General features: G+C 36.8%; 1 protein-coding gene across 3 annotated transcripts in view; it reads right to left on the bottom strand.

The window, feature by feature from the left end:
* Positions 1–24,503, bottom strand: part of COL12A1 (collagen type XII alpha 1 chain) — a 101,940-nt gene that overhangs the window by 16,599 nt on the left and 60,838 nt on the right. For all 3 annotated transcript variants that reach the window (XM_074581358.1, XM_074581360.1, XM_074581359.1), the window contains 21 exons: positions 24,001–24,130; positions 23,714–23,833; positions 22,930–23,076; positions 21,999–22,115; positions 21,424–21,570; positions 20,878–20,952; positions 20,174–20,313; positions 18,934–19,057; positions 18,590–18,733; positions 16,202–16,366; positions 15,315–15,353; positions 15,083–15,221; positions 12,817–12,959; positions 12,331–12,440; positions 7,075–7,224; positions 5,814–5,891; positions 5,096–5,182; positions 4,164–4,217; positions 3,546–3,641; positions 2,067–2,120; positions 523–576 (listed from right to left, as the gene is read on the bottom strand). In XM_074581358.1, coding sequence (XP_074437459.1) covers positions 523–576; positions 2,067–2,120; positions 3,546–3,641; positions 4,164–4,217; positions 5,096–5,182; positions 5,814–5,891; positions 7,075–7,224; positions 12,331–12,440; positions 12,817–12,959; positions 15,083–15,221; positions 15,315–15,353; positions 16,202–16,366; positions 18,590–18,733; positions 18,934–19,057; positions 20,174–20,313; positions 20,878–20,952; positions 21,424–21,570; positions 21,999–22,115; positions 22,930–23,076; positions 23,714–23,833; positions 24,001–24,130 — 2,313 coding nt within the window. The remainder of the gene's footprint in view (positions 1–522; positions 577–2,066; positions 2,121–3,545; positions 3,642–4,163; positions 4,218–5,095; positions 5,183–5,813; positions 5,892–7,074; positions 7,225–12,330; positions 12,441–12,816; positions 12,960–15,082; positions 15,222–15,314; positions 15,354–16,201; positions 16,367–18,589; positions 18,734–18,933; positions 19,058–20,173; positions 20,314–20,877; positions 20,953–21,423; positions 21,571–21,998; positions 22,116–22,929; positions 23,077–23,713; positions 23,834–24,000; positions 24,131–24,503) is intronic.

The raw sequence follows: 24,503 nt of genomic DNA, 5'->3' as shown, positions 1-24,503 counted from the left end.
TGTCTTCATAATCCCCCATCCAAAGAAAAGTTCTTAGCTCCAGATAGTCAAAGATTAAGAAGCGAACTTGACCTTCACAGTAAGAATGGCACAGACAGATTCGTTACAGATATGACATCTCCCAGATGTTGAGACAAGCAGAGTTTTGAAGGGGTGCCCTGCAGTAGCAACAGTGTGTGGAAGACAGCAGGGCTGAGTACCTCAGCAGGGCCCTGCTCAGGGGACATCCTGCTCTATGGGTGCAGGCATTTGAGAACCTAGTCAGGAGAGTGAGCAGTGCAATTTTTACAGAACCTGTCTGGCTACCCTATGGCTATCTGGGGAGGTTTTCACCTCTAGGTTTTTCTAGTCCTTCCACTTTTACCTCTGCAGGTTGGATACTGATAAAAGGACTCCTTTTGAAAAAGCATTTGAAAATAGAAAGATATGATAAACAATGGAAAAAGAAAAAAAAACCAAACAACAAAACAAAAGCAACCACATTACTTCATCTTTTCAGAAGATAAACTGAGGAAACCTTACCCTTTCTCCTGGAGGTCCCACTGGGCCAGGTGGACCAGGTAAACCTGGGGTTCCCTAGAGGGAAAAGGCGTGATAAACTGTATCCATGACAGAACAAACGTCACTGCTATGATAATCACTCCAGTATACATGCACACATTTAAATATTTAACTGTCTTCAATGTTGCTTTTTGTCATTTACAAAAATAAAACAAACCTTTAGGAGAACCATTTATTTCATATGCATGATACAAGAGTCTTCACTCTCACTCTACTTTTTCCTTCCATTTCCTTATGAGCTCATAATTCAACTTCAAAAATAATTTTCAGTACTGTTCCCATAAAACAGATATATCTGGTTTATTGTCTTTACAAGCATGACTTACAGATATCAGCTAATTCTTTAACACCTGGTGCTAAAGCCTAGCTGCAGTCATCAATTAGAGTGTATGTAAAGAAAAAAATTAGACTCTTCTTTTATTATTCTTTTCCCCCTATTGCCCTATTTTTTAACATTCTGCTGTTTTATTGTGCACATTCTAAATTCTCTGTTTCTGTTCCTTGTAGCTTCTGGGTAGAGAACAAACCCTAAAATTAAACAGGCAGGCTACATTAGAGAACACTCAGGAATAATTTCTGTAGGATCTGTACCACTATTGTAGGAACTGGATATCGAACAGCTTTGTATTGTGTTGTCATGTTCTTCCCCCTTTCCTGCCTAATCTCACCATACACTAAAATATAGCATTGCTTTCTACAGGACATTACTAATGCCTAAATGTATATTACTCAGGGTTATAGGGACTAATAAAACAGATAAAGAATACAAGGGCCTTGGTCTATGACTGACCTTATCTGATATATGAAACTAAATCCACAAAACCACTTAAATATCTCCTGTATAGTCTTTATATCCCCAATAAAATCAAGGACAACATAGTAACCAAGGAAGCTCAGTTATATCAGCACATGTGCAGATGAATGACCTTAGATTATCCATATCTGGCTGATTATCCAAAAAACCCCTTATTTTTTCTCCACAAAACCTAATCCTACTTTACAATATAGAAACCTGCAAATAAGTGAAATTTAATATTGCTTTCTTCTTCCAGAAAGCGTACAATTAATGTTCCAAGACCATTTGACTTCCAAAAGTAGAAACGAATTAGACAACATTGCTGAAGAAGGATTCAGCAAAGGTTCTGCAACCTTTATTTTAGGAAGACATTTAACTGCAGGTGGTCAGAAGTTGAGGGACTTTTCCTGGGGAGTTATCAGTGTACTTTTCCCAATCCAATGGTCTGTCCCTGTGCATTCACAACTGTCCAGATGGATATTTGGCTTGACTCAGTACAGCTGTTCTTTCACTCTTGCTGTTTTGAATGGTTTACTATTTCCCACATTTCAAATTCCTAAGTGTGAGATAATTATGTTTCCAAAACTATTGCTTAGGAAGGTATGAGAAGAGCCCATGACTCCTAGTGATGTCAAAGACAGCTGTCCAGCAGCCAACCTGCATCACGCATAGTGTAAAATGACATTGTCTTGTCTAAGTGTCGACTTACCGATCGCCCTGGTAGTCCAGGCTGGCCAGCATCACCTTTCATTCCTTGACGACCCTATAATTTTCACAAATGATTGTTAGATATTCTGAATTACAGAATGTGTAAATGGACATAAAATATTTCCTGCAAGATACCTAAATTAAGGAATCCATAAGCCAACTACGTATTATGGAATAAATCAAGATACATATACCTCTTAACTGAAGCAATACTGATCACTTCACAAACATTTGCAACTGCAGGATGACTGGTTGACATTATATTAAAAACACGGGCAGGCAGACATTTGAAGGGGGCACAGATTTTGATAACTAATGAGAAGTTCTACCAACGTTGGTGTTTTCATTCTTCAGAGGTTTCAAACTTAATATGACAAATAAATGTATTGATTGTATTCCACATGTAAAAGGAATGTGTTTGGCCCTTCTTGCTGTTTGGCCCTTCTTGCTGTTTGGCACCTCTAGGTCACCTTGATGAAGTTTTTCCTCCCAGTATACAAGAAAAAACTGAAAAGCATCTACACTGGTTAATAAAATCTTCCTACTTTGTCCTTACAAAACAGAAGGTGTACTTAATGTTTATCTTAAAGCATATTTTATTTTCTATCTCCCATATTACATTACAGACTGAGAAGGTAACCTAGTTCAAATGCAAAATGAGACTGTGCATTCAGACATCAAGTCTATTTTTTTTTCATAAACTTTATATTTTAATCAAGGACTTCATATAAAAAGGACGTGATTATATTACAATTCAAGCTAATCCTAAACAAGAAACATCAACATTATATTCCTGCTTTTGGGGTGATTACTTATTCAAATATGGCAAAAGCAGTCTTCATAAATTTAGAATGCAGACAAAGGGTTACCTACGCTATCTGCTATAAAAAACAGAATCTGGTGAAACTTCATCAGTGTTAAGAAAGTTACTCTGGCGTTGAAGGCATGTACATGAAATCAGAAGTCGCTGCTCACTAAAATATACATGCTGTTTCCAAGAAAGCCTCCCAGGAATGAAGGGCTGTTTTGCATGACTAGATCTATGCACCCATTGCCTCTCTGAACTTCTAGCTACTGATTTAAGCTCAGAAAAGAGAAGCTAGACATGTAAATCTGTGAGAAAGTCTTCAGAGTAATATTGCATGCTTAATTTTCCTGCATGACAGTTTGATAGTTTTGAGTCCTAGAACTTTAAGGCCTAGCAACTCTACAGAAAAGCTGTAAGACTGAAAACAGAGTAGCATGATGTACATTACAACCTTTAGACTCTATCCCTTCATCGGCATCCCGTAAGCACATGTAACATTCAGGATAGAAAATGCTATTGTATTGAGAGAGACTTGTTTCAGAAAATGACTTGGAAAATACAGGGAAAAACAAATGTTAGGGCAAAGCTGCCACCCTCTTCCCAAGACCACCACCCCCACAGATAGATCTGACTCCACACACATTCCCACCCACATTCAGAATGGCCACTCACCGGTTCACCTGGGATTGAAAGCCCATTGGGGCCTTGTGGACCTGGGGGACCTTGAGGACCAGGAGGACCTGTCTCGCCACGAGGACCAGGTGGCCCCTTAAAGCAGAAAATTAAAACAAGATTGTAAATGACAACCCCTTCTTAGATCTGTAACTGCAAAATCATTTGAGTTAGACACTTAAGGTCAGAAGCCCAGAGGCACATTCAATACTTCAGAACAACTGTGGAAACAGTTATCCAAGTGGCATATCCTTTCATAAACTATTCTCTGATTCATGTTGTCAGTCTCAGGCCAATACATGCCTTCTGGCAACGTTAATTAGAAGTATAGCTGTCTCCTCTGTAAAGAAGAAAGAACAATGCTGCAGAGGGTGTATTAACATCCTGGTGCATGAACTCTAGTTTCCTAATGTGCAGTCAATGCCTTTGAGGCTATGTGTATACATAGGCTATGTATTTATAGTCTCGAATAGGCAGGCTGCACATAAATAACATATAGGCATATTTCCAAGTAAATTTTTAATCTTCATTCTTAGCTCAGCATAGAACTAAGCATACAAATTTTCATATATGTAAGCATGTAGCAACATCATAGATGCATTCCAGAAAGATACTTACAGATGATCCAGTCAAACCCCTTTCACCTCTGGGACCCTTAGCGCCTGGGCCGCCCTAAATTGAATATTTGGACAGAAAATGTATCTCATACAGGTAAATCAAGAGTACATCATACTGGTGTGCATTATGAATCCTCTTATCAAATACTTATGTGAAAGCCCAAAGTACTGAAGTGTACAGATCACACTGCTAAAAAGAGTACTAGAATAAAAGATGCATCAGAAACTCAAGTAAACCACATCAGCTTCGGCCTTGACAATTCAGCCCATTAAAAATTATTGTCATTTTTTTCTCTGCAGATACAAATTTCTTCAATTTATCTTCATCAAAATCTCTGGATAACCTCTCTAGTAGACTGCCAGAGAACTTAACTGGGCTTCAGATTCCTCATGCAGCATTTTTGATCGCTTCAAAGTAGACAGACTACTGGGTTGAGTATAACTCCCTTATACTCAAAGCAATCGGTAGGAGCTTATCCATTCCATAGATTACTATCTCTCCACATAAAAAAAAAAGAGAGTAACTAATTTATTTCCCTGACAGAGTAAAGAATCTTTCCTTGGAGTGAAATCCTGACTCTGTATTTAGGAAAAATATTTGCACAGTCCATTAAAAATATCTTGCACATGAAGTGCAAGACAGCTGAGATTGGGCCAGATTCTTTCAACCTATCAAACGATGAGGAGCTAATCACAGTGAGCACATTGGAAATATGGGAAAAGGATTATTATATAAACAAGTAGAGGTGGTAGGAGCTGCCCAACTGTGTTTTAAACTAAGATGAAAGGGGAACAGATTACCATGATGTTATGGACATGTTGATAGAAACTATCCCTCTGACAGGCCTTTGTTTCACAAAACCACAGATCAACACATAACTACTTCCATAAATTTAAAAATCAGAAAATCTGTCTATTGTGAATAGTTCTTACAGCTGGTCCAGGGGGTCCTGGAGGTCCCACACTGTCTTGAGTACAGGTACAAGCATTTGGAAGAGCTGGGCATTTTGCTTCATCTCTCTGAAAATTTAATCACAACTATTACTGTCCTGTTTAAAAAAAGTGCTTGGTGGCAGTATACTTTTCTAAAACAATAACAGCAGGATTCTCTATATATATTCAAGAACAAGTAAAATTCACAGCTAACCAGTGTTTTCCAAATGTTTCTACAGGACCTTTCACATTTTTAGGAAATTTTGTCTGCGAGCTATACAAGACACTAACAACAGACGCACAAGCAAAATCAAATTCATATGCAATTTCTGTTGTTTTAATACTTAGATCCATTAGACAATCAGCTTGCAGTGACAAAGAATAAACTAGCTACTTTTTGAATGCCAATCTAAGAACAGATTAAATAAAAAAATAATATAGCTATTCCATTCATAATACCTAGGATCTTAAATACCACTGAAATACAAATTATAACTGACGTATTTCCCACCATTCCTAAGGGACTCAATTCTAGCACAGCGCAATCTTTCTCCCTCAGACACAAAACTTTGAAATCCAGTGTTGCTCACTGGCTGCTCTGACTACTATGATTTAGATGTTTTGTCATTATGAGGTATAATACAAGGCTAATATTGATAATGTTAAATTTGCTATTAGTAACAATTTTCTGAATAGCCATTGGTTCATTTATACTTACCATAGAAGGAAGATCACAGCATCTGTCTCTGCTAGTCCAAACTGGACTGCATACAATGTCAAAATTCTGGATTTCTAACTGTAAAAGAAAGGAGGACTCTTGAAAAATACTAGAGATGTTATTTATGAAATCTAGTGGCATTATCATTAAAAATGACTCCTCAAGCAATTTATGTAGTTAACGTCATTAAGACTTTCACTTCTTTTTTTGACACTGAAAGAAAAATTATTTAAAAATAAAAAATTTAAAACCAACCCTACATAAGACTACAAGGACTTCAAGCACTGGTGCTTGCTCTTGCTCTGGGGCAAAAGGTAACCACATAGAGAGACACGAGAAATATTTTGCTATACTTAATGAATAATACCAACGAACTTCTACATCGGCTGACTGCCTGTGCACTTCAACATGAAATCTGGCTGAAAAACTTTTGGACCAGCTCTAAGGACTGCGGTCCTTGGGTCGTATATTAATTCAGATTCATGTATGGAACTTTTCACTGGCATCAGGGACGAGTTCTGCAGAAAGGCTGGTAGGTAGGTAGGTGGGTAGAGTGTACAGTAAAAGAGTTTCCTCTCTTTCTTTCACCCCAAGAGCTATGACTCTGTAGTTTGATACATCCAACCAAACATTTGGTGTTGAGCACCAGGAATCTTCTTCAGGTGTTAGGGTTTGCACACATGGGTCAGATTGCAGACTTGAATCTTCTAATATGAAGACCAGGTAATACCATTGATTACATATTAAGTATAGTTAATCCATCAAGATAATCGATGTGCCCTTCATAGCAGCAGCCACTTTTTCATTATAGGTTTATAGATCATAAAGCCGATGGGGATTACTCTGATCACTCAAGACAAGACGGACCATAGGACTTGTCAGAATTACAACCTGTTCATTAGAGTATGTCTTTTAGAAAAACAAAACAATCTTCATTTAAGGATTTCCAATGACAGAGAATCCACAGTAAATGGTTCCAATGACTAACTGCTCTCCCTATTAAAAGAAAAACATTTCTGCTTTTGTTTGAATTTACCTGACTGCAACTTTCAACTATTAGATTTTTGTTCTTGCAATTCTGCTAGAATGAAAAGCTATCAAGACCAATCTTCTCAGTTAAGTATACTGGGTCTTGCAGCACAGACACTTGAAAGCTTTGGTGCTAAGATACTGTTTTCTTAGCAATCCTTAATCTCTAACCTCTTTCCTCAGAAAATTTCAATGATTTGCATTAATGAATGGATTAATGTTTATTGCTTACCGTTGCTGATCTCCGGTCACCTTTCAGAAGTTTCCCAAGTATTTCATAGCCATCAGTTGTGATGTTCCCAGCCTCCTTAATTGGTTTTTCCAGTATTTCACTGCAGTCAATGTAAATCTTAACATTTGATGAACTTACAACAATATGGACCTGAAAAAAAGTTTAACATAATATCTAGAAAAGGCACATAGGCATATTTACTTTAATACTTTAACAGTATTTCACTGTTTAGGTAGCACTGTTTTAAATTTTCTTCCTAGTAATCCTGCTGTACTTTCAACTGGTGGAAAAATTTAAACCCAAGGACAGTCTATGACATTAGTAACCGCTTTAAAATGTGTTGAAGGTCAATAAGATGAACACACAAGCACAGCTAAGAAGTACTATTTACTATAATGGTTGAACAACAATGATCTATTTTAAAAACCTTGCCTGAGAATTGCTTTAAGATGGCAGAAAAGTAAAAAATAAAAAGAATTTTTGAGAGGAAGTGAATACAAGCTTTTCTTGTCCTCTTCTGATGGCTGGGACCACACAAGAGGTTTATGAGTCTGTGACTGCCCAGTGGCTAATAGACTGTCTGTAGTTCAGAGACTAGATTGTTTCAGATCCAAAGATCCAGGATTCAGTTTCCACAGATGACTCAACCAGAGGCAGTAGTTGCATTGAGATACAGGAAGTGAGCAGAGAAGCCTGCCCAGAAAAAGACTAAATAATCGAAGATGCAAGAGAGAAATTTCCGTGAGAGAAATTTGGCTACAAAAACATATGCCAAAATAAGGGGAAATAGGGAAGAAGAGGAAGAGATTAATTATTGGAAATAAGGGAAACTTAGGAGGGAGAAAAGAATGACTGTAACGAAGGGAGAGTAAGTTTACCAGGAGAAGAGAACGAAGTGCTTGGGGTAAACCTTAAACACACAGTAAACCTTAAACAGAAGAACAAACAAAATTGAAGCAAAGGTTACCATTCCAAAAATTTATAGCACATATGACAAATGTTATGCAAGTGAATTTCCTACATATCTATGAGAACAGAAGACATTCAGGAATCTCCAAGAAAGAAAAAAGGGTCTGACACTTTAAAAACTCTAATATGCATTTGATGGAAGAACATCCTAAGGCAAAATAAAGGTTTCAGTGTCATATATACTGCATATATTTTATACAGAACATTACAACATCTATCTGTTAAAATATCAACACAGTAAGATCAGCAGTAAAGAATCCTTCAAGTATGTATTTATATTTTAAAGCTTGTGTTATCACAGTACATAACCCTTCAGAAACATATTGCTATTTGATGAGTGCTTAAAAAAATTGGCATAAAGTTGAAACAGAGATTCCCTTAAATGTCCTGAGTCAACAAGTGCCTGAACAATCTCCTGAGAATTTGTTCTTTTTTTCCATATTAGATATTTTCCCATGTGGAGCAGTCTCCAAGGCATCAGCACTGCTTATCTAAAACTTTTAAAACATTATGTGCTTATGCTTTATTTAATTGGAATTAAGAATTTTGAAACTGTCCTCATTTTTTTGTCATATGAAATTCAGTTGGCATCACAGTTTAATTCTCAGTGCTGTGTATACAAATGTTTTTATAATTAACATTCCCAACGTTGTTCATTGACCGAATAAAAAACTAGTGGAAAGATAGCTGAGTGCGTCCAAAGTATATTTTGGTATTACATACCAAACTTTCCACAAAATAAAATAAGCCAAAATTTTAAATTCATTATCATTTATACATATAGTTAACTAATGCATCAAACAGTTTAAAATTATCACAGATGTAATTTACTAACTCTTAAAGGTACCTAACATGCAAATCCTTCCAGTGGAATGTTAAGTATTTGTCACAAATTAGAAAAAGCAAATGACATCTGCATAGTGAACACATATTACTGCATTCTCATTTGCACACAAAACTTATGAGAGATGAATCTACATCAGAATGCTGAATGGGGATCATCGATTTGAAAATGTTCAAACAGCAATGACTGCTGAGCATCGTACATCTATCCAAAGAAGAAGCAACCCCAGCAGTCAAAAATAAGCAGAGCTCCTCCAAGCCATTGACTCAGCTCACTGTTGATTTAATGCCAGCTCTGAATTCCAGCCTGAATCTCATGGCCCAAGCATAAATCCAATAAAAGTATGCATCTAGTGTTTACAGTAAGTAATACATCTCTGTATTCAATCCTGCTGCATTTTGTTTTTAACAAAAATGTTAACAGAAACATTCTCTTCAATTTCTAACACACCAACATAAAGCATCACTTTTGATCATTTCCAGTGCCAGAAGGCACTGAGGTTTTAAGAAAGAAAACATAGTTTAATCTTTCTCTCTGGACCCCTTCTAAGACAAAGTTTGATGGAGTTCTGATGTACTGCTAAATGAACCACATCAATAAGCTAAGCAAACTATTATCCCATATGTACATCAGCAGAAAGACATACAGTCATTATCAAATTTCCTGTGGCTGACTACTGCAAAACTGCAATCTACAAGGAAGTCTAGCATGGTAAGAATAAGAAAGTAGAAGTCATCTGTCTCTCCAAAGCATTCAGTTATAAATTTAATGACTGTCTCAGGCAGTCAGGATTTTTCCTATGGGACCTGCCAGATTCAACAGCTTTCACCATCGCTATGCTACGCAAAGCATTCAAGTATGCCAAAGTAAATTTCCCTGCACAGTTAGGTGTAGTTAACTGTGCTTCACTGAATGAGCCAGTAAGTCATCGAATGAAAACCACAAAAATGTTTGATATTTTGGAAAACATCATCTCGCGTTCTAAAGATTTGTTATTTCTTTGAAACTGGATGGCAGGAGAAATTGCAAAGTACCTTCTGAAATGTGTTAATCTTACTTTCCTTCCTTCATCAAGCTGAAACTACTACTATCCTTTATTAGGAGCTAATCAACATGACTGATACATAAGACTTTCCCAGCACACGAGCTGGGGAATCCCATGATGCTATCATTAACAACCTGACTCATATAGCAATCTCAGTAATCATCCTGGAGACAATCCAGAGGAGTCAGCTCAGTTACATGGTGAAAAATCCCAAATACAGCTCTTTAAATCAAGGCTACTCCAGTTACTTTAAATACTATCAAAATCTGAACTTTTGTTTTCTTTTGTTTCCTGCACTAAATAGCTCGTACATGGTTCATTTTTGCTTAAGAAATAGTCCTACAAGCAAGAATTCATAGTTCCAGAGCTTTAAGAAAATTTGCAAATGGTTGTTACTCCGATACATTGTTTGGCATCACAGGATTGCTTTCTGTTCACATGTATGAGTGTATTTAACTATTAAAATAATACAAAATGCTGGATTTTTATTTCCCCTGTAATTATTTTTCACCAATAAGTATAATACACAGCTATGCATAACTGCTAGTGTTGCTGGGGTTGTAGGTTGTTTCCCATTTGCTCTGATAAATGAGCACAGATTTACTGTCTGTGTTATCAGATAATTCTGCTCAGCTCTATCACATTTAGAGGAACTGCAAGGGAAAATATGACTCTGTATGTCAATTAAATTAGCAGCAGACACTTAAAACAGTCTGCTGGCAGTACAGCATGTAGAAAGCTTCACACCACTGACCTGAAAAAGGGAATTCTCAGTTCTCACACTGATATCGAAAATGAGGGACACTGCCTGCTGTTCTGTGTTTTAACAGTACTTCTCGGTGATAAGTTGACTCAACTTTTAAATTTCCTTAAAACTCAGTTGTCCTACTAAGCTATACCAAAAAAAAAGAAAGGCAAAAAGCCAAATGCCAAAAATAGAGGCTGCCTAATGTAGGTGTGATTCAAGCCTACTTATAATTATCAGTCACAAAGCCAGTGACATAAACATCTATTCATATATGCAAAAATAATTAACCATTAAATAAATTATAAACACAAGAATAATTGGACATGACATAGAAACATCTTGGGAAATTTTCCTCTGTCAAATTCTGAGGAAACTGATAGCTTTTATAGTACTGTGTGATTCCTGTAGTCATCCATGTTTTAAACAGATTGAGTCAGAAAACATAGTGCTGGTACCAGCTAGCTTGCCCTGGTTTCAGCCTAGCAGAGATCGGTTGACAATGTGGCCTCCAGTATCAGCAAGCAGACAGAGGCAACCTCTTATCTCTATCCTCAAAGGAATGCTGGTAGTGACTAGTCATGCAGGAGAGGGTATCATAAAGAAAACAAATGTTATACTCCAGCCATATTTAGTCATCAGAAAAAAACAGAAGGGAGATAAATGAAAACATGAGAATGTGCATTTCAGCTGACCAAAAATGTTGCAATTGCAACTCACTTTTTTTGCCCTAAACATACATGCGTAACACAGCATGAAAATATTTTTTAAATTGTGTTTTAGACATATATGTAGCCTCAGTCAAACACCTCCCCATGACTAGAGGTAAGGAAGCCCGGCAGGATCGAGTTTTCATAATTCAGTGTATAACATTGGAAAAGCAAGCTCACAACTATCACAATTGAAGGCAGATGCAGTAACATGTAAGGATTTCATTAGCCATTTTAACAGCTCAAAAACCATGCGTTTCATTCTAAATTGCAAATAGGTTATATGATCTTTTATGGGCTCTCTGTCATTATTGTTGCTTAGTTAATATTACTTTGGAATACTATGGAATATTTTAGGCTCAGTGAATTTAAGCCAAAAATATACCAATACACATGCATACATACAAAATATATACATATGCATCTATTATATTTGTTAAACATATGAATCTTATTCAATATGCTATTCACCTCCCAAAATTGGCTCCCTGCCTTTTTCTATAACTCAATAGCTACATACTTTCTGTAGTTATATCTTCTTCTTCTTTGGATGATTCCAAATCACTACTCTCTCCCCCTAGTCTTTTCTCATCACAATTTCTTTTCCTTTTTTTTTCCAGTTTATCTTTTATTCTTCCTTTTTTATGTGCCAGGAATCAGGCTATGATGTCTTGTTCAGATATATCCCTCCGCTTACACAATCTTGACAAATCCTTGACAAGTTCTTTACAAATCTCTTACATTGGTTCAAAGTAAGCCTTTAACTCAATAATAAAAAGAGCTGTATCTTCAGAGATCCTGTTTTCTACGATCTGTAAGTCCCTACGTCAACTTACAGTACTATACAAAGACTGGATATAACTGACAGTGACTTCTGCTTCCTTGTCTTTTGTTTCAAAGAACAGCACTTCAGAAAGCAACATTCATAATTTAAATCCTTTACCTTGTGGAAGCTTCCGTAAAAGATTTTCTTTACTTCATCATTATCAAAAGTTACAGTTTGAACCTCTCCCCTTGTATCCTTGTTAAAGAATGACAGCACTTTGCTCGCAGCTGCAATAAATGAAAATAATTCATTTTATACGTACTATTAAAACCACTATCTTAAGATACACGTCGGATACCTAAGACACCCACTCAAATGGGTAACCATGTATATATGGGTCTTATTGACCCATAAGTACATAGATGTACATTCCTTGGGTTTTAGAGGTAATACCAAAGTCGAAACATAGCTTAACTGAATTATTGTTAGTTGAAAAAATAATTGATGTACAAAGTAAAAAAAAAAAAAAAAAATCTTTTAAAACTAAAATATATAATCCTTTTACCATGTAAGAATGCTTTGGGTTTGGAAATATTTGGGAAGAATGCATGCAAAGTAATGTAATATATAAATTCTCTGCACAGTAAGTAAAATCATCCTTACGATCAAGCACAACTCCAACTTGTGGTTTGTAATCTCTGTCTGTAATCTGCCAAATTGCAAAAGGCTCGTTGGGGGATTCGGGCAGAAGACGGAATAACAGAATGATAGTGTATGCCTGTGGCAATCCCTCTGGGTGAATCTCCCTGTTAAGACAATATGAGGACATTATTTCACATGGAAACACACGAGGAAAACAAGATCTTCATAATTTGCTCTTTTTCTAAGAAAAGACATGAGAGTAACAGGGAAACCACATTGTTTAATGGAACTGAGCATTTTAACAAAATAGCATTTTCTCAAATAGGAAAGAACTTTGTGATAAAAATCATTGTGTGATTCGTTAAAATGAACTCACGGCCTGTCTTCAATTGATGTAGGCACCATGGTTATGGAGGAAGCCAGAATATGACCAAGAACTCTTGGAGATGTATTCTTGTGGCAAGATTATGCATAAACTACACATATTTCAAATTCCTTGGTGATAAGTACAGAAAATAGGACCCTAGCTTTATACTTTTTTCTTCTGGCCTGGTTTAGACAGGCAACAGAAAACACTTAACTATTGCCGCCCTTCAGGCACAGATACAATAAAGGATGTATTTAACGTATTCCCTGCAATTAGTGATGTATTTGGGCCTCATCAGTGGCTGAGGTTCAGATTTGTAATGTTCAGACTGTTAGACATTAAAAAACAGAAAGGCAAAAGTAAATAAAAACATGCATTAAATGGCCTCCAACATTTTCGAAGGGGAAGGGAGGGAATCCGGGAAGGGATTTGTAAGAAAGAAGGTAGTTTCTAACTGTTTTAATGGAGCTGAGAGGGGGATTTGGCCTCATGAACATAAACATAGAAACCTTAAAATGAAGAGAGAAGCTGCTCTGTATTCTAGGCAAAGATTTTGTACCCATACAATTATGGACACTCTGCAATAACAGCACAATCACTAAGTAGACAACACCACGCAGCACAGTGCAAGAAATGAAATATTAAAGTAGATATAGCAATAATATTTATAACTTGGATACCAAGTTATCTCAGATATGGAAACAACTATGCCACCAGGATCAGGATGCTTGTATTGCTTTGCTGACTCAGTCTAAACTGAGTTTTATTTTCTGGCTTCTCATGAAAAATAAATGCCCAGAATACTCTGGCAAGTCTACTCTACCCCTTACAGCAGACAACGGACTATGTATCACAACATTCTAAAAAAAATGAAATAAATAGAAAGTCTGTTTATCATTTTATCCTGCTAAATGCAAGTTTAATCTTAATGTAGGAAAGTTGCAAAACAAGATGCCAGTGACTGGGATTATCTGTACTTCCCTAGATCATAAAAATCCAGGCTGTCAGAGATCTATCACCCCCATAGCTATAATGGCACGTCAATGAACTCAAGTCCTCGAGTCCTCAACTTTTAAAGTTGTGAGCTGAGAAGTTTGGCAAAAAGAAATTATTTCTTCATGCACCTCAGCTCCTGTGCCTGTGATCTGACCTTTACCTGATCTGTCAGGACTGCAGAAGATTTCAAAGGCCTGTATAAAAAGAAGGTTAAATTTCCTTAAATTTTATAGGAACAATGGGCTATCTTTAGGCATCTCCTCTGACTCAAAATGACTTTTTTGAAACTTACTTAAACAGATACCAGAGGAACAAATGTAAAAAGAAAAACAGAGGTACTGTTCTCCTCTTAGTAAAACTAACTGCTAATTTCTTTTTTTTTTTTTTTGTGAAAAAATGTTAGAAAGACCGTATATTAGCCCTTCATATCCAAGTTCTAAGACCACAGGCCCTTGAAAACTCCACTCGCCAAATAAAGCAAGTCAAGTAGAGAAGAAACTACCCTAAGTCAATGGCATCAATGAACTGCCTACTGCACTATGAACGATGCCCCTGCAAAAAGTGGTGCTTATCCCTGCGTATTGAAACTGTTTCCCTCCAGCGACGTGGGCTTGTTGTACTAAAGAGGCTGTACAACTGCCTAAAGACAGACTGTGGATTATATGCAACTCGAACGGTTAAAAGCATAATCTCCAAAAAAGAACAAAAAAGAACAATTAATAGTGAACAGATCACAATGGAAGAAATAGCTTAGCCTTTAATGATAACAATGATAGACGTTCTTTGGAGTATATTTCTTGGAGTTCAGTAAAAAGAACATCAAACAAATGCATCTTCCATAAGATACTAATGCTATCATCTATAAACTCTATTAATCCTTCCTCACCTGCTTGCCCTAAATATGAGTCTTTCAGGTTTACTTACCGTATTGGCTGGCTGACAAAGGCATTTTTGTGGAGTCTATATGCTACGTAGCTTGGGAAAGAGCCTGATTCCAGTGATACACCTTGTACAGAAGCAAAATGCTTCTCTGTTAGATTATATGATTCCAGCATCTTGAAACCTTTAAATCCGGAGAGAAAATAAAAAATAAAAACACTGTAGAGCTGTAAAAGATACAAATGCATCTATGCCAAAATTTTAGACAGTTACTTACCAGGTGAAGTGTACCCCTCCAAGTAAATAAGAGGACAAGCTAAAAGACATGAAACAACATGTAATTCAAAACTATAAAACCTAACAGGATATGAGCATATGTATACTTCAGGAAGTTTTATTACCGAAAAGTCTGTGCCGTTATTAATTATCAGCCAACTTCTGTTACATTTGTCATACTGTGTTCTGCTCTGTGGTAGATGTACTCGTTACTTTTAGTACGATATTTCTACTGTGACAAATTGTATGGAATAACAAATGAACCCCCCAAATATTTTGAGTCTAATTCATAAGAAGAAAGGAGCAAATGACACAGTCTTTCCATGAATATTTAAGGCATGAGTCAGGCTGCATAACAGCTGTCAGATTCACAAGGAAAAACTGCAGATTTATATGGCTCCTCAGGAGCTAGTGGATGAGGCAGTTAGGGAGTACACAGTTGCACATAACAGGCCTGAGAATTTCTCATTTTTGCCATAGAAGGATTTTACTTGAGTAAACAACTGAACTTTATTTAGATAACTTTAAAACAGCATCACACTCCATAGCTGCACCTGTTTAGCATCCCTAGAGCAGTGGTAAGAGACCTGCTGTACCCCCCAGTTCATATTAGGCATCCTTCTACTTCTAGAAGAGCAGTAGTTCTCACTGACTGTTACTCTCTTTTTGTTGTACCAGTACTTTTGAAACATGAGACAAGATTATATAAAATATAATACCTACTTCAAAATTTTGAAAAGGTAATTTGCTCCCTTTAACTATGTCCAGTTATTATGAAACCTAACTTTTATATATGAACATTTCTTTTGATATACCTCAAATGGGTTGGCAACTGTAGCAGTATATAAACAAATGTATTCATTTGGGAAAACGGTGTCTTCTACTCACTTGAGGTAGCTGTCTCACACACAAAGGTGACAAGGTTATCTTGAATCTTTTCAAAGGCATCGAAGTCATCAACAATAAATACATGACGCTCACTGGGCTTGCTGGCAATCTTGGCCAGCTCATTGTAATCTACATCAGCCACACCGACCACAAAGACACTGAAGCCTGTAAAAATAACACTTGTTACTTGAAATATAGTAAACATACATTACCATTTTTCAGGCCAATATTCACAAACCATCTCTATCATGGATTTCTCAGGCTCTACCTAGTCTTTTATCTGGTCTTCATTATAAGCATACATTCTGGACATCCTTTCACCCTATTAAAGCTCAGGAAGGATTAAACGGACTTTGCATCTTTCTTTCAAAGCTTTCTCCTCCTTCCTTCATTGATTTTTCTTGAGCATTATCCAATCTCACATAGCTTTGCCTACATAGTCCCCTCACTCTTTCATGCAAAATGTACAATCCTCTCAATTCTACAGTATCTTGTGTCTGTTCTGTGTCCAAAATCTCTGTGCAGACTATTGGTTATCCAGTTTTCTATCTGTTGTCATCTGCTGCATTTCATGCTTCTCAGTGTCACTTTCTTTGGGTGGCATTCATCTCACCAGTTTTTACTTTCCAAGTTAGGAACAAGTCTTAGTTGTCTAGTCTCTATAATCAACAGACAGACATGGGCAGATTCAGAATGCAATTCATCTCACCTCCCTTCAAGACAGAAGAAGCCATGGTATGTAGATGCCTATCTGTTGCTCTCTTCACTGGACATAAAAGGACCCCCTACATGACGGCCTGAGACTAGGCATTTAGTTATTAGATGCCTGAAGTCAAATGAGAAGAACCCAGAGCCTAGAATTGTGTAATGGCATAATCTGCTTCTTTATCAGGATGATTTTCTTCTTCAAATCCTTAAATTAGTGCCTCCTTGCCTTCCATGTTAAGTTTTTGTTTCCTGCTATCTTCCAGCCTTTACAGAATTCTGTTTCTGACTCATTTCTTCCTTTCCCTTCTTCCACCTATGCCTTCATGTGATAATTTGACCTCTCTTTGCCATACCAGAAAACAAGGAAGAAAAAAAATGTCACTACACAATTCAGCACTACATAGAAAAAAATCTCCCACAAAATTTCATTGACAAGAACCTGCACAGACATTGGAAATGCTGGTTGAAGGCTGAAAGAAGAATTCACTTTTATTGCAAATGATAAATCGATCTTTATTTAATTTGTTAATTTTTCAAAAAGAAGATAATAATTCCTTTGTATCCGATTCTGGTGAAGCTTTGGCTGGAATACTCTGTCCAGCTTTGAGCATGACACTTAAGATGCAAAGAAACCAAAGCAAGTAGAGAGGAGAGCAAAAATGATAAGGGGTTTGGAAAACATGATCAAGAGGAGGTTGAAGGAAATGGTTTTGTTTAGTCTAGAAAAGAGAAGACAGAAAGAGGAAATGACAACAGACTTCAAATATGAAGGCCCGTTACAGTGGGCAGTGATCAACTGCCTTCCCAGTTAACTAGGTAAATGAAAATAAGACAATAGTTTCATTAGCCTGAAGAAACACTTAGGTGAAATGTGAGGCAAAGCTTTCCAACTATTAGAGTAGTAAAGCACCGAAGCAGATTATGCAGGGAGACTGTAGAGATTTTTATGATAGCCAAACATCTTTAGAAACCATCTAGACAGAGCTGATTCCTTCAGATCACAGAGGCAGAGATGACGACCACTTGTGGTTTACATGCCAGTGATTTCTGTAATGAAGTACAACATCTCCTTACTCGGGGAACAGGACTCAAGGTGGTTCATGCACTGAAATGCAAAACTGCTGGGTGCAGGGACAGGAATAGATTTTTAGACTCACATAAGCCACATTCAGCAAATCTGAAGAGGAAGTGCAATACTTCGCAGCTCAAAAGGCAATGAAGGAGTCAGTTCAGACCCAGCTCCACCAAAAGCAGTTACTTTCACTGGAGATTCACGGGTTTACACCAGGTAAAACATATAAAACATAAAGCTCAAAAAGCCAGGCCCATTACAACAAAAGCACTAGAATGGAGTACACTTCGTAATGATCCCTGTGGTCCCCCCAGCAAGGAGAGAAAGAAGTAAGCAAAAGTCATGTCTATGAAATGGTATGCAAGATGAATTACTTGAAAGCCTTGGGACATCACATTCTTCCTCAGAGAGAAGACTAGAGAAAGACAAAGTCTGGCCCAGAGAGTCTAAATTCTTTAAATAGCTTTGAGTTTTTCCCAAATACTCAGAATACGTTTCTGAGTCCATAAATGATGAGTAAAGGACTCCCAGTTGATTGAAGCACCACTTATAATTGCATTGCTTAACACATAAGGAAATGATACAGCAAGATAGTGTGAACTGCTTACCGGAGTGCTGTATGACGGTTGCTGCTTTCCTCACCTCATCCTGAGACCGACCATCAGTGACAACAACAAGTACCTTGGGAACACCTCGCCTCATGCCACTCTCCCAAGTCAAAACCTTTTCTTTGATAAATGTTAGGGCTTTGCCTGCAAAGTGCACAATGAACAAGGAGTCAGCCATATTATCCGCAAGAGAAGAAATCCCTTACTTTACTCGGAAAGGGCAACAGCCACACAGCTAAAACAGAACGAAAAAACCTAATTTTTCAGCCATGCAATATTAGGATAATGAGGCAGTTTCTGACAACATTTAATCTTAAAGAAATATGATTACTGCTCAGAATTACCTGTCCTTGTGTTTCCTCCTCTGTACTGAATATTTTGAAGAGCTCCCAGGGCCTGGGCCTTGTCATCAAATGTATTCAGTTTAAATTCAGATTTTGCCTCATCACTGTACTGCACAAATGAAACCTGAAACGCAATATATCGCAGTGTTCAGTCTCATACCTCCATGTTCCAGACCAGCTCTCTCCATTGAAATATTGTGATATATTAGTAAGTATTAAATAATTGTAAAATCTTTTTCATATATGTATGATTATACACACACACACATATTTACATACACAGATATCATCACAGCAATGTGCACACAGCACTTTTTTCTCATCGTTGCAATGTTCCAGAAATACCTTGTAAGAAACCCTCTCATATATCATGTCATTCGCTTCATCTAATGAAAGAGAAATGGTTATGGGAACCTAGGCAGCGATCTCATCCAGCTTCCCTTAAGGAGAAGAAAACCTGGAATGGTGCAAGGCTTACAGTAAGAAGCCTGACAGGAAATGTTTTTGACACAACTGTGATGAGCCCAGAAATCCTGAAAGTCCATTCCTCATTAGCTATTACTGATTACTCTTTAAAGATGAATTAATTCATTAAGATGACTAACTTTTCACCTTTTCATATTTTCACTTTGCCCACTGTGGAGTGGCCCCATGTTATCTGTCTTTAGGATGGGATGAAGATACTTCTACAAGTGCCCCTCTCGAAGGAATTCTGCCTACTTACTGCAGTGGGATTCTAGGCAGCTTGACAAGACAAGGCTAATGGCAAACCAGCTGGACTCTACATGCATAAGACTCCTTTCTTGCACTGAGAAATTAAAATGTAACCCTCACTCAACAGTCAGACTGTCCCCAAAACAGACTTCTGATAGGACACAGGCAAAACCTAGCATGTAACAACTAGGCAGTGTACCAGCTGTTGATGCCCTGTACAAAAAAAATGTAAAACTAACTGCACATTGACCATACATCACCCCAGTTTCTCTGCCTGGAGGATTCCCACACACTACAAACTTGTCTTTCAGAATAGTAACCTCTCAGGATAGACTGGATTCCCTTGGATGACCAATATATTTCATAAATAATTATGGATGCACACACGTACAAATGTGTTGTACAACAATCTAACACAAAAAAATGACAGCATTCTGAAAGGAAGGAAAAATCAGATGTAACTTTAGTAATTCTGCTTCATCTTCAGTTTCCTTCCAAAATGTACCCAATAGAAATAACAACCTACCTGGATTCCAGCAGGATTAATCAAGTCAAAGGCTCCTACTGTATTAAAAACAAATTTCACTACTTTGTTGAAGTTATCATCACCAATACTCCAGGAAGCATCAGTCAAGAATACTATATCAGCTTTGGCACCTCTGCATACTGAAAGACCAAGAAAAGGCACACTTAAAACACATCAATCATATCACTGTGAAATAATGAGCATTGCTTCAAAATTGGAAAACTCAAGAATGACAAATACTCAGCAAACTTCTATTACCACACAGTCAACCTGGCGGAGGGCTAATGCTCAACACTAAAACATTTATTAAAATTTTTCAAATAAAAGTTCAAGAAATGAGGATGAGCTTAAGAATCAAATGTAAATGGTTTAAATTAATTATTTAATATTTTTTTCTGAGCAGCTACCATAAAATATAAATTGTCCGCTGAGGGCAGGCAGACTCACAGACTTGCCGCAGAGCTATAGAATATCATGAATTTTTTCCCAAAATGTATGCACCTTGCTGTTCTAAAACATGAAACACTGAAGTCTAGTAAAGCTCAAGAGCAAATGGATGGCATTAGGAAACTGATCTCAAGCTTAATTTCCCTAAAACGCTGTGCTAGTTTTAAATCTGTTTAAATTTATGAAAAATAAAATTAAACTCTGAAGTAGTGCAGAAACTACATAAAAATACTGAATAATTCTACAAATAAACATACCATCCCGAGCTGGAGGGATCGTGGGAGGTGGAGGAGGTGTAGGTGGCGGAGTTGGTGCCTCCGTAGGTTTGAGGACTGAAATGAAATAATAATTTTTTGACTCCACATAAATTATTTCATTCAAACTCTGGATTATGTATTATATTACCACACAGAAAGATTACAATCTTTTCTCACTAACCTAAACAATGTATAATTGGCAAGGAAAAATTTATTGTTACAAGAGTAATGAGATTATAGCTATTGTTAAAACAAAGGTACATTATTTTATTATAACAGGAACACTTTTACATGAGACTGGTAATGCTGCACCTGATAATGTGCATAATTTCCTAGCATTTTTCATCCAAATGCTAGGAAATACTTGATTTGAAGAAGAGCATAAGAATTTCTCTTTCCCTCGTTAACTCCAGTTTACATTATACTGAGAGAAAGAGGAAAGATCATTTAAAAGAGGTATTCTAAGCAATTTAGGAGCAAGTTCTACAGCTGAAACAAGACAAGTTCTATAGCCAAAACTTAAGGTTCACAGTATCTATTACCTACCTGTATGCTCCCTCATAGAGACTGGAGGTCCCTCAAGGTTAGGGGTCTGAACAAAGACGGTAGCATTGTACTCTGTGTCTGGTGAGAGGCCAGTAAAACAATGGCTTGTTTCTGATCCACGTACTGTGATTTCCTGTCCTCTGGAACCTGTCAAAAAAAGCCCAATAGAAAGAAAGTTAGAACCCACTATTTCCCTTTTAATATGTGTACAAATAATTGCAGAAATTAGAGACCCCTTGAGAGGAGGCTGGAGTGGGGGGGACAGCAGTCTTATTCTTGTCCCGTAAAAGCTTTTCTAGACCAAGATTATGTGGTGATTATGCACCCTGAAGCATATATTGCAGTGTACACGTAAAACCCAGGTAACTAGCAGATACCCACTAGTGAAAGTTAACTTGACAATAAGCAGCACTCAGTCTTTGCAGCTTTTTCAGCACTCTAGAAAAACAGGTTATATTCAGAGCTTTAAAGCTCAACCAGATGTATCATGGTTTCTGGTGGGTGCTTGCCACTATCCCAAGTAAGTGTTGCTGTCATTGAAATAAGACAATTATGTTTCCAGAAAATGCACTTACCATCAGCTGGGTTTAACTTCAGTCTGTAGGAAGTTGCTGACCGATGAGGTGACCATCGGATACAGAAAGTATCCCAACCCACTTTGTAACTTGTTAGGTCAGTGACATTCAAATATACTGTGAGCAGAGAAAGAAAGAAATTGTTCTTTGGAAAATAGTATGTAACGGATAAAGTACATCCAAATGAAAATTATTAGCAGTTCTGGTTCAGAAATTGATTTTTTTAAATGCTCATAGAAAGAACAAGCAGTTCTAGTCAAAGCTCTTCATTTTCTGTTACACCCTAGAGATCCCAGCCTACCTATTTACAAAAACCTAAAGTTTGATACCCTTCCCTTTGTGGGTAACAGCCCATTTTATGAGTTTTAACATGAAGTAAGTTGAGTTCTTCAGAAGATAAGAAACTTCCAAAAATCAGAATCTGACTCGTATATATGGCAATATGAAAAGAATGTACCAAGTCAACAAAACTCAGGATGCTTGATTCATCTTAACTGAAGAAAATTTTAGAAGTTTCTTATCTGAGGCTATCAACAAAATGATCTCCATCTGAAAAGCTGAAGTTTCAATCACTGGAGATCTAACGTGAGATATAAGCAGAGTAGCAAAAAACCCTAGACCTGCTTAGCACGGTTAGATTCTGTAGTACCCTGGAGACAGTTAAAGACTGACTCCAACTATTGCTGAATAAAATTTTAGGAAGCAGACTGGAAAACTTTATATCATCAAATCATTACTTAAAACTGTATTTCCATTACTGTTCCCAAGCTTAGTGTTTTTAAGGTCTACGTCATGGACAGATGGTAAGTATTCTCCATGAGAGGATATTCAAACTTTCTAACAACCAGCCTTAAAAATCCTCTCTTGATCAATGTTACATCAGATCATCATAAGTATCTAGCATGATTACAACAAACGTATTTTGACTTACATGTAGTGCCTTGATCTGTCAAAGGTATGCTCATTCCAGAATCATATTGGGCATAAACATTCACATCATAAGTAGTACTGGGAGACAGATTATGTAAGGTGTAGGAAGTCACTTCTCCCACAAAAACCTCCATGGGCTCATTTGAACCTTGAATTGAAAGGAAATATTAAGGAGGTAAAGAGAGAGAGAAAGATTAATGATTAGGTGAGCTACAAAACTATCTGCCATCTTTTACATATCATTAAGGTTTTTTGCATGTCATCTCATTTTTTCTGAAACAAAACATACTAATTTCTTAAATTTTGGCATATTAGACTGTTGCAAATAGAACATATACATAGCTTTATAAGCTATTGTGCAATGTTTGTGTTTAATTTAACTTACAGAAAGGTATGTATATTGTTTCACTGCCACATAAAACAAAGGTTCTGAAGGATATTAGTACCTAAATAGCGGTCCAATACTTATTCCACATACACCAGTTCATATCCTCAGAAGGACAAGAGGTATTAAAAAGATGAAAACAAAGTCTGGTCCAGGACTTATCTAGTCACTGTATTAAATTTTGACTGTACAACTGCATGTACGAAACACTGTATTTGATAGTTTGTGCTTCTTATGAAATACTGATAAGACTTAAGCTTTCATCAAAATCAGTAAACAAAGGAAATAAATAAATCCTTTAACACAAACATTTCATGATACATATGATTTCTATCCTGATCTCCCATTAGCCACTCACTATTCTGAAAGTGGTATACTCAGAATTAATAGGTTTTCTTACCTACAGGTTTGTATACAATTTTATAGCCAAGAACAGGGGATGGTGAAGGATCCCAGGAAACTCTGAATCGTGTATACCATTCATCAGTTATATACATATTTTGAGGAGGAAGCAGGCCAACTAAAAATGAAGAAAAACATTCCGATTAGACTAGTGACTGTTTTTCAACCTCCAGAAACTTACATTGTAAGATGTAATTAACATAATGAAACCTTAACAACATTGGAGTGCTCACGGAATATGTGTCTTAAATTTAAAAAAGAATATACAATATTAAAACTAATTACCAGTTCTGCCATTCCCAGTCAGTTGTCCACCATCTCCATCTTCGTACACAGCCACAACAGTAATTTTGTATGGCGTATCTGATTGCAGTGGTTGTAGTATCACATTATTTCTTATTCCAGGAACTGTTGTCTAGAACACAAAAGAAACAGATGTAAATAAACTCACAGTCCTGTAACTGATCAATAATGGCAGTAACTAGAACTAAAAATTTCTTTCAACACTTGGTGCACTTTTTTTATGTCCACTGTAGATAAAGTCATTCGGGATATCTTAAAGGTTATAGCCTATAAACGATTATTAGTATCTGTTATTTTAAATTATAAAACACCGTGGTCAGCACAAAAAGATAAATCAAATTGGCTTTTCAGTCCCTACCCTCACATTGGACTGAGATGCTGCAGTTCCTCGCCAAGATTTCAGTATTGTTTCCTCATAGAAAGGAAAAAATGATGATGATGTGTTGGGAGACAGAGAAAGAGAGGAAAAAGCTCCTAAAATGGGG

The sequence above is a fragment of the Larus michahellis genome, chromosome 3 (genome assembly GCF_964199755.1).
Source record: "Larus michahellis chromosome 3, bLarMic1.1, whole genome shotgun sequence".
Lineage (NCBI taxonomy): Eukaryota > Metazoa > Chordata > Aves > Charadriiformes > Laridae > Larus > Larus michahellis.
Note: the sequence above shows the minus strand (reverse complement) of the source record. Positions and strands in the feature narration are given on the sequence as shown.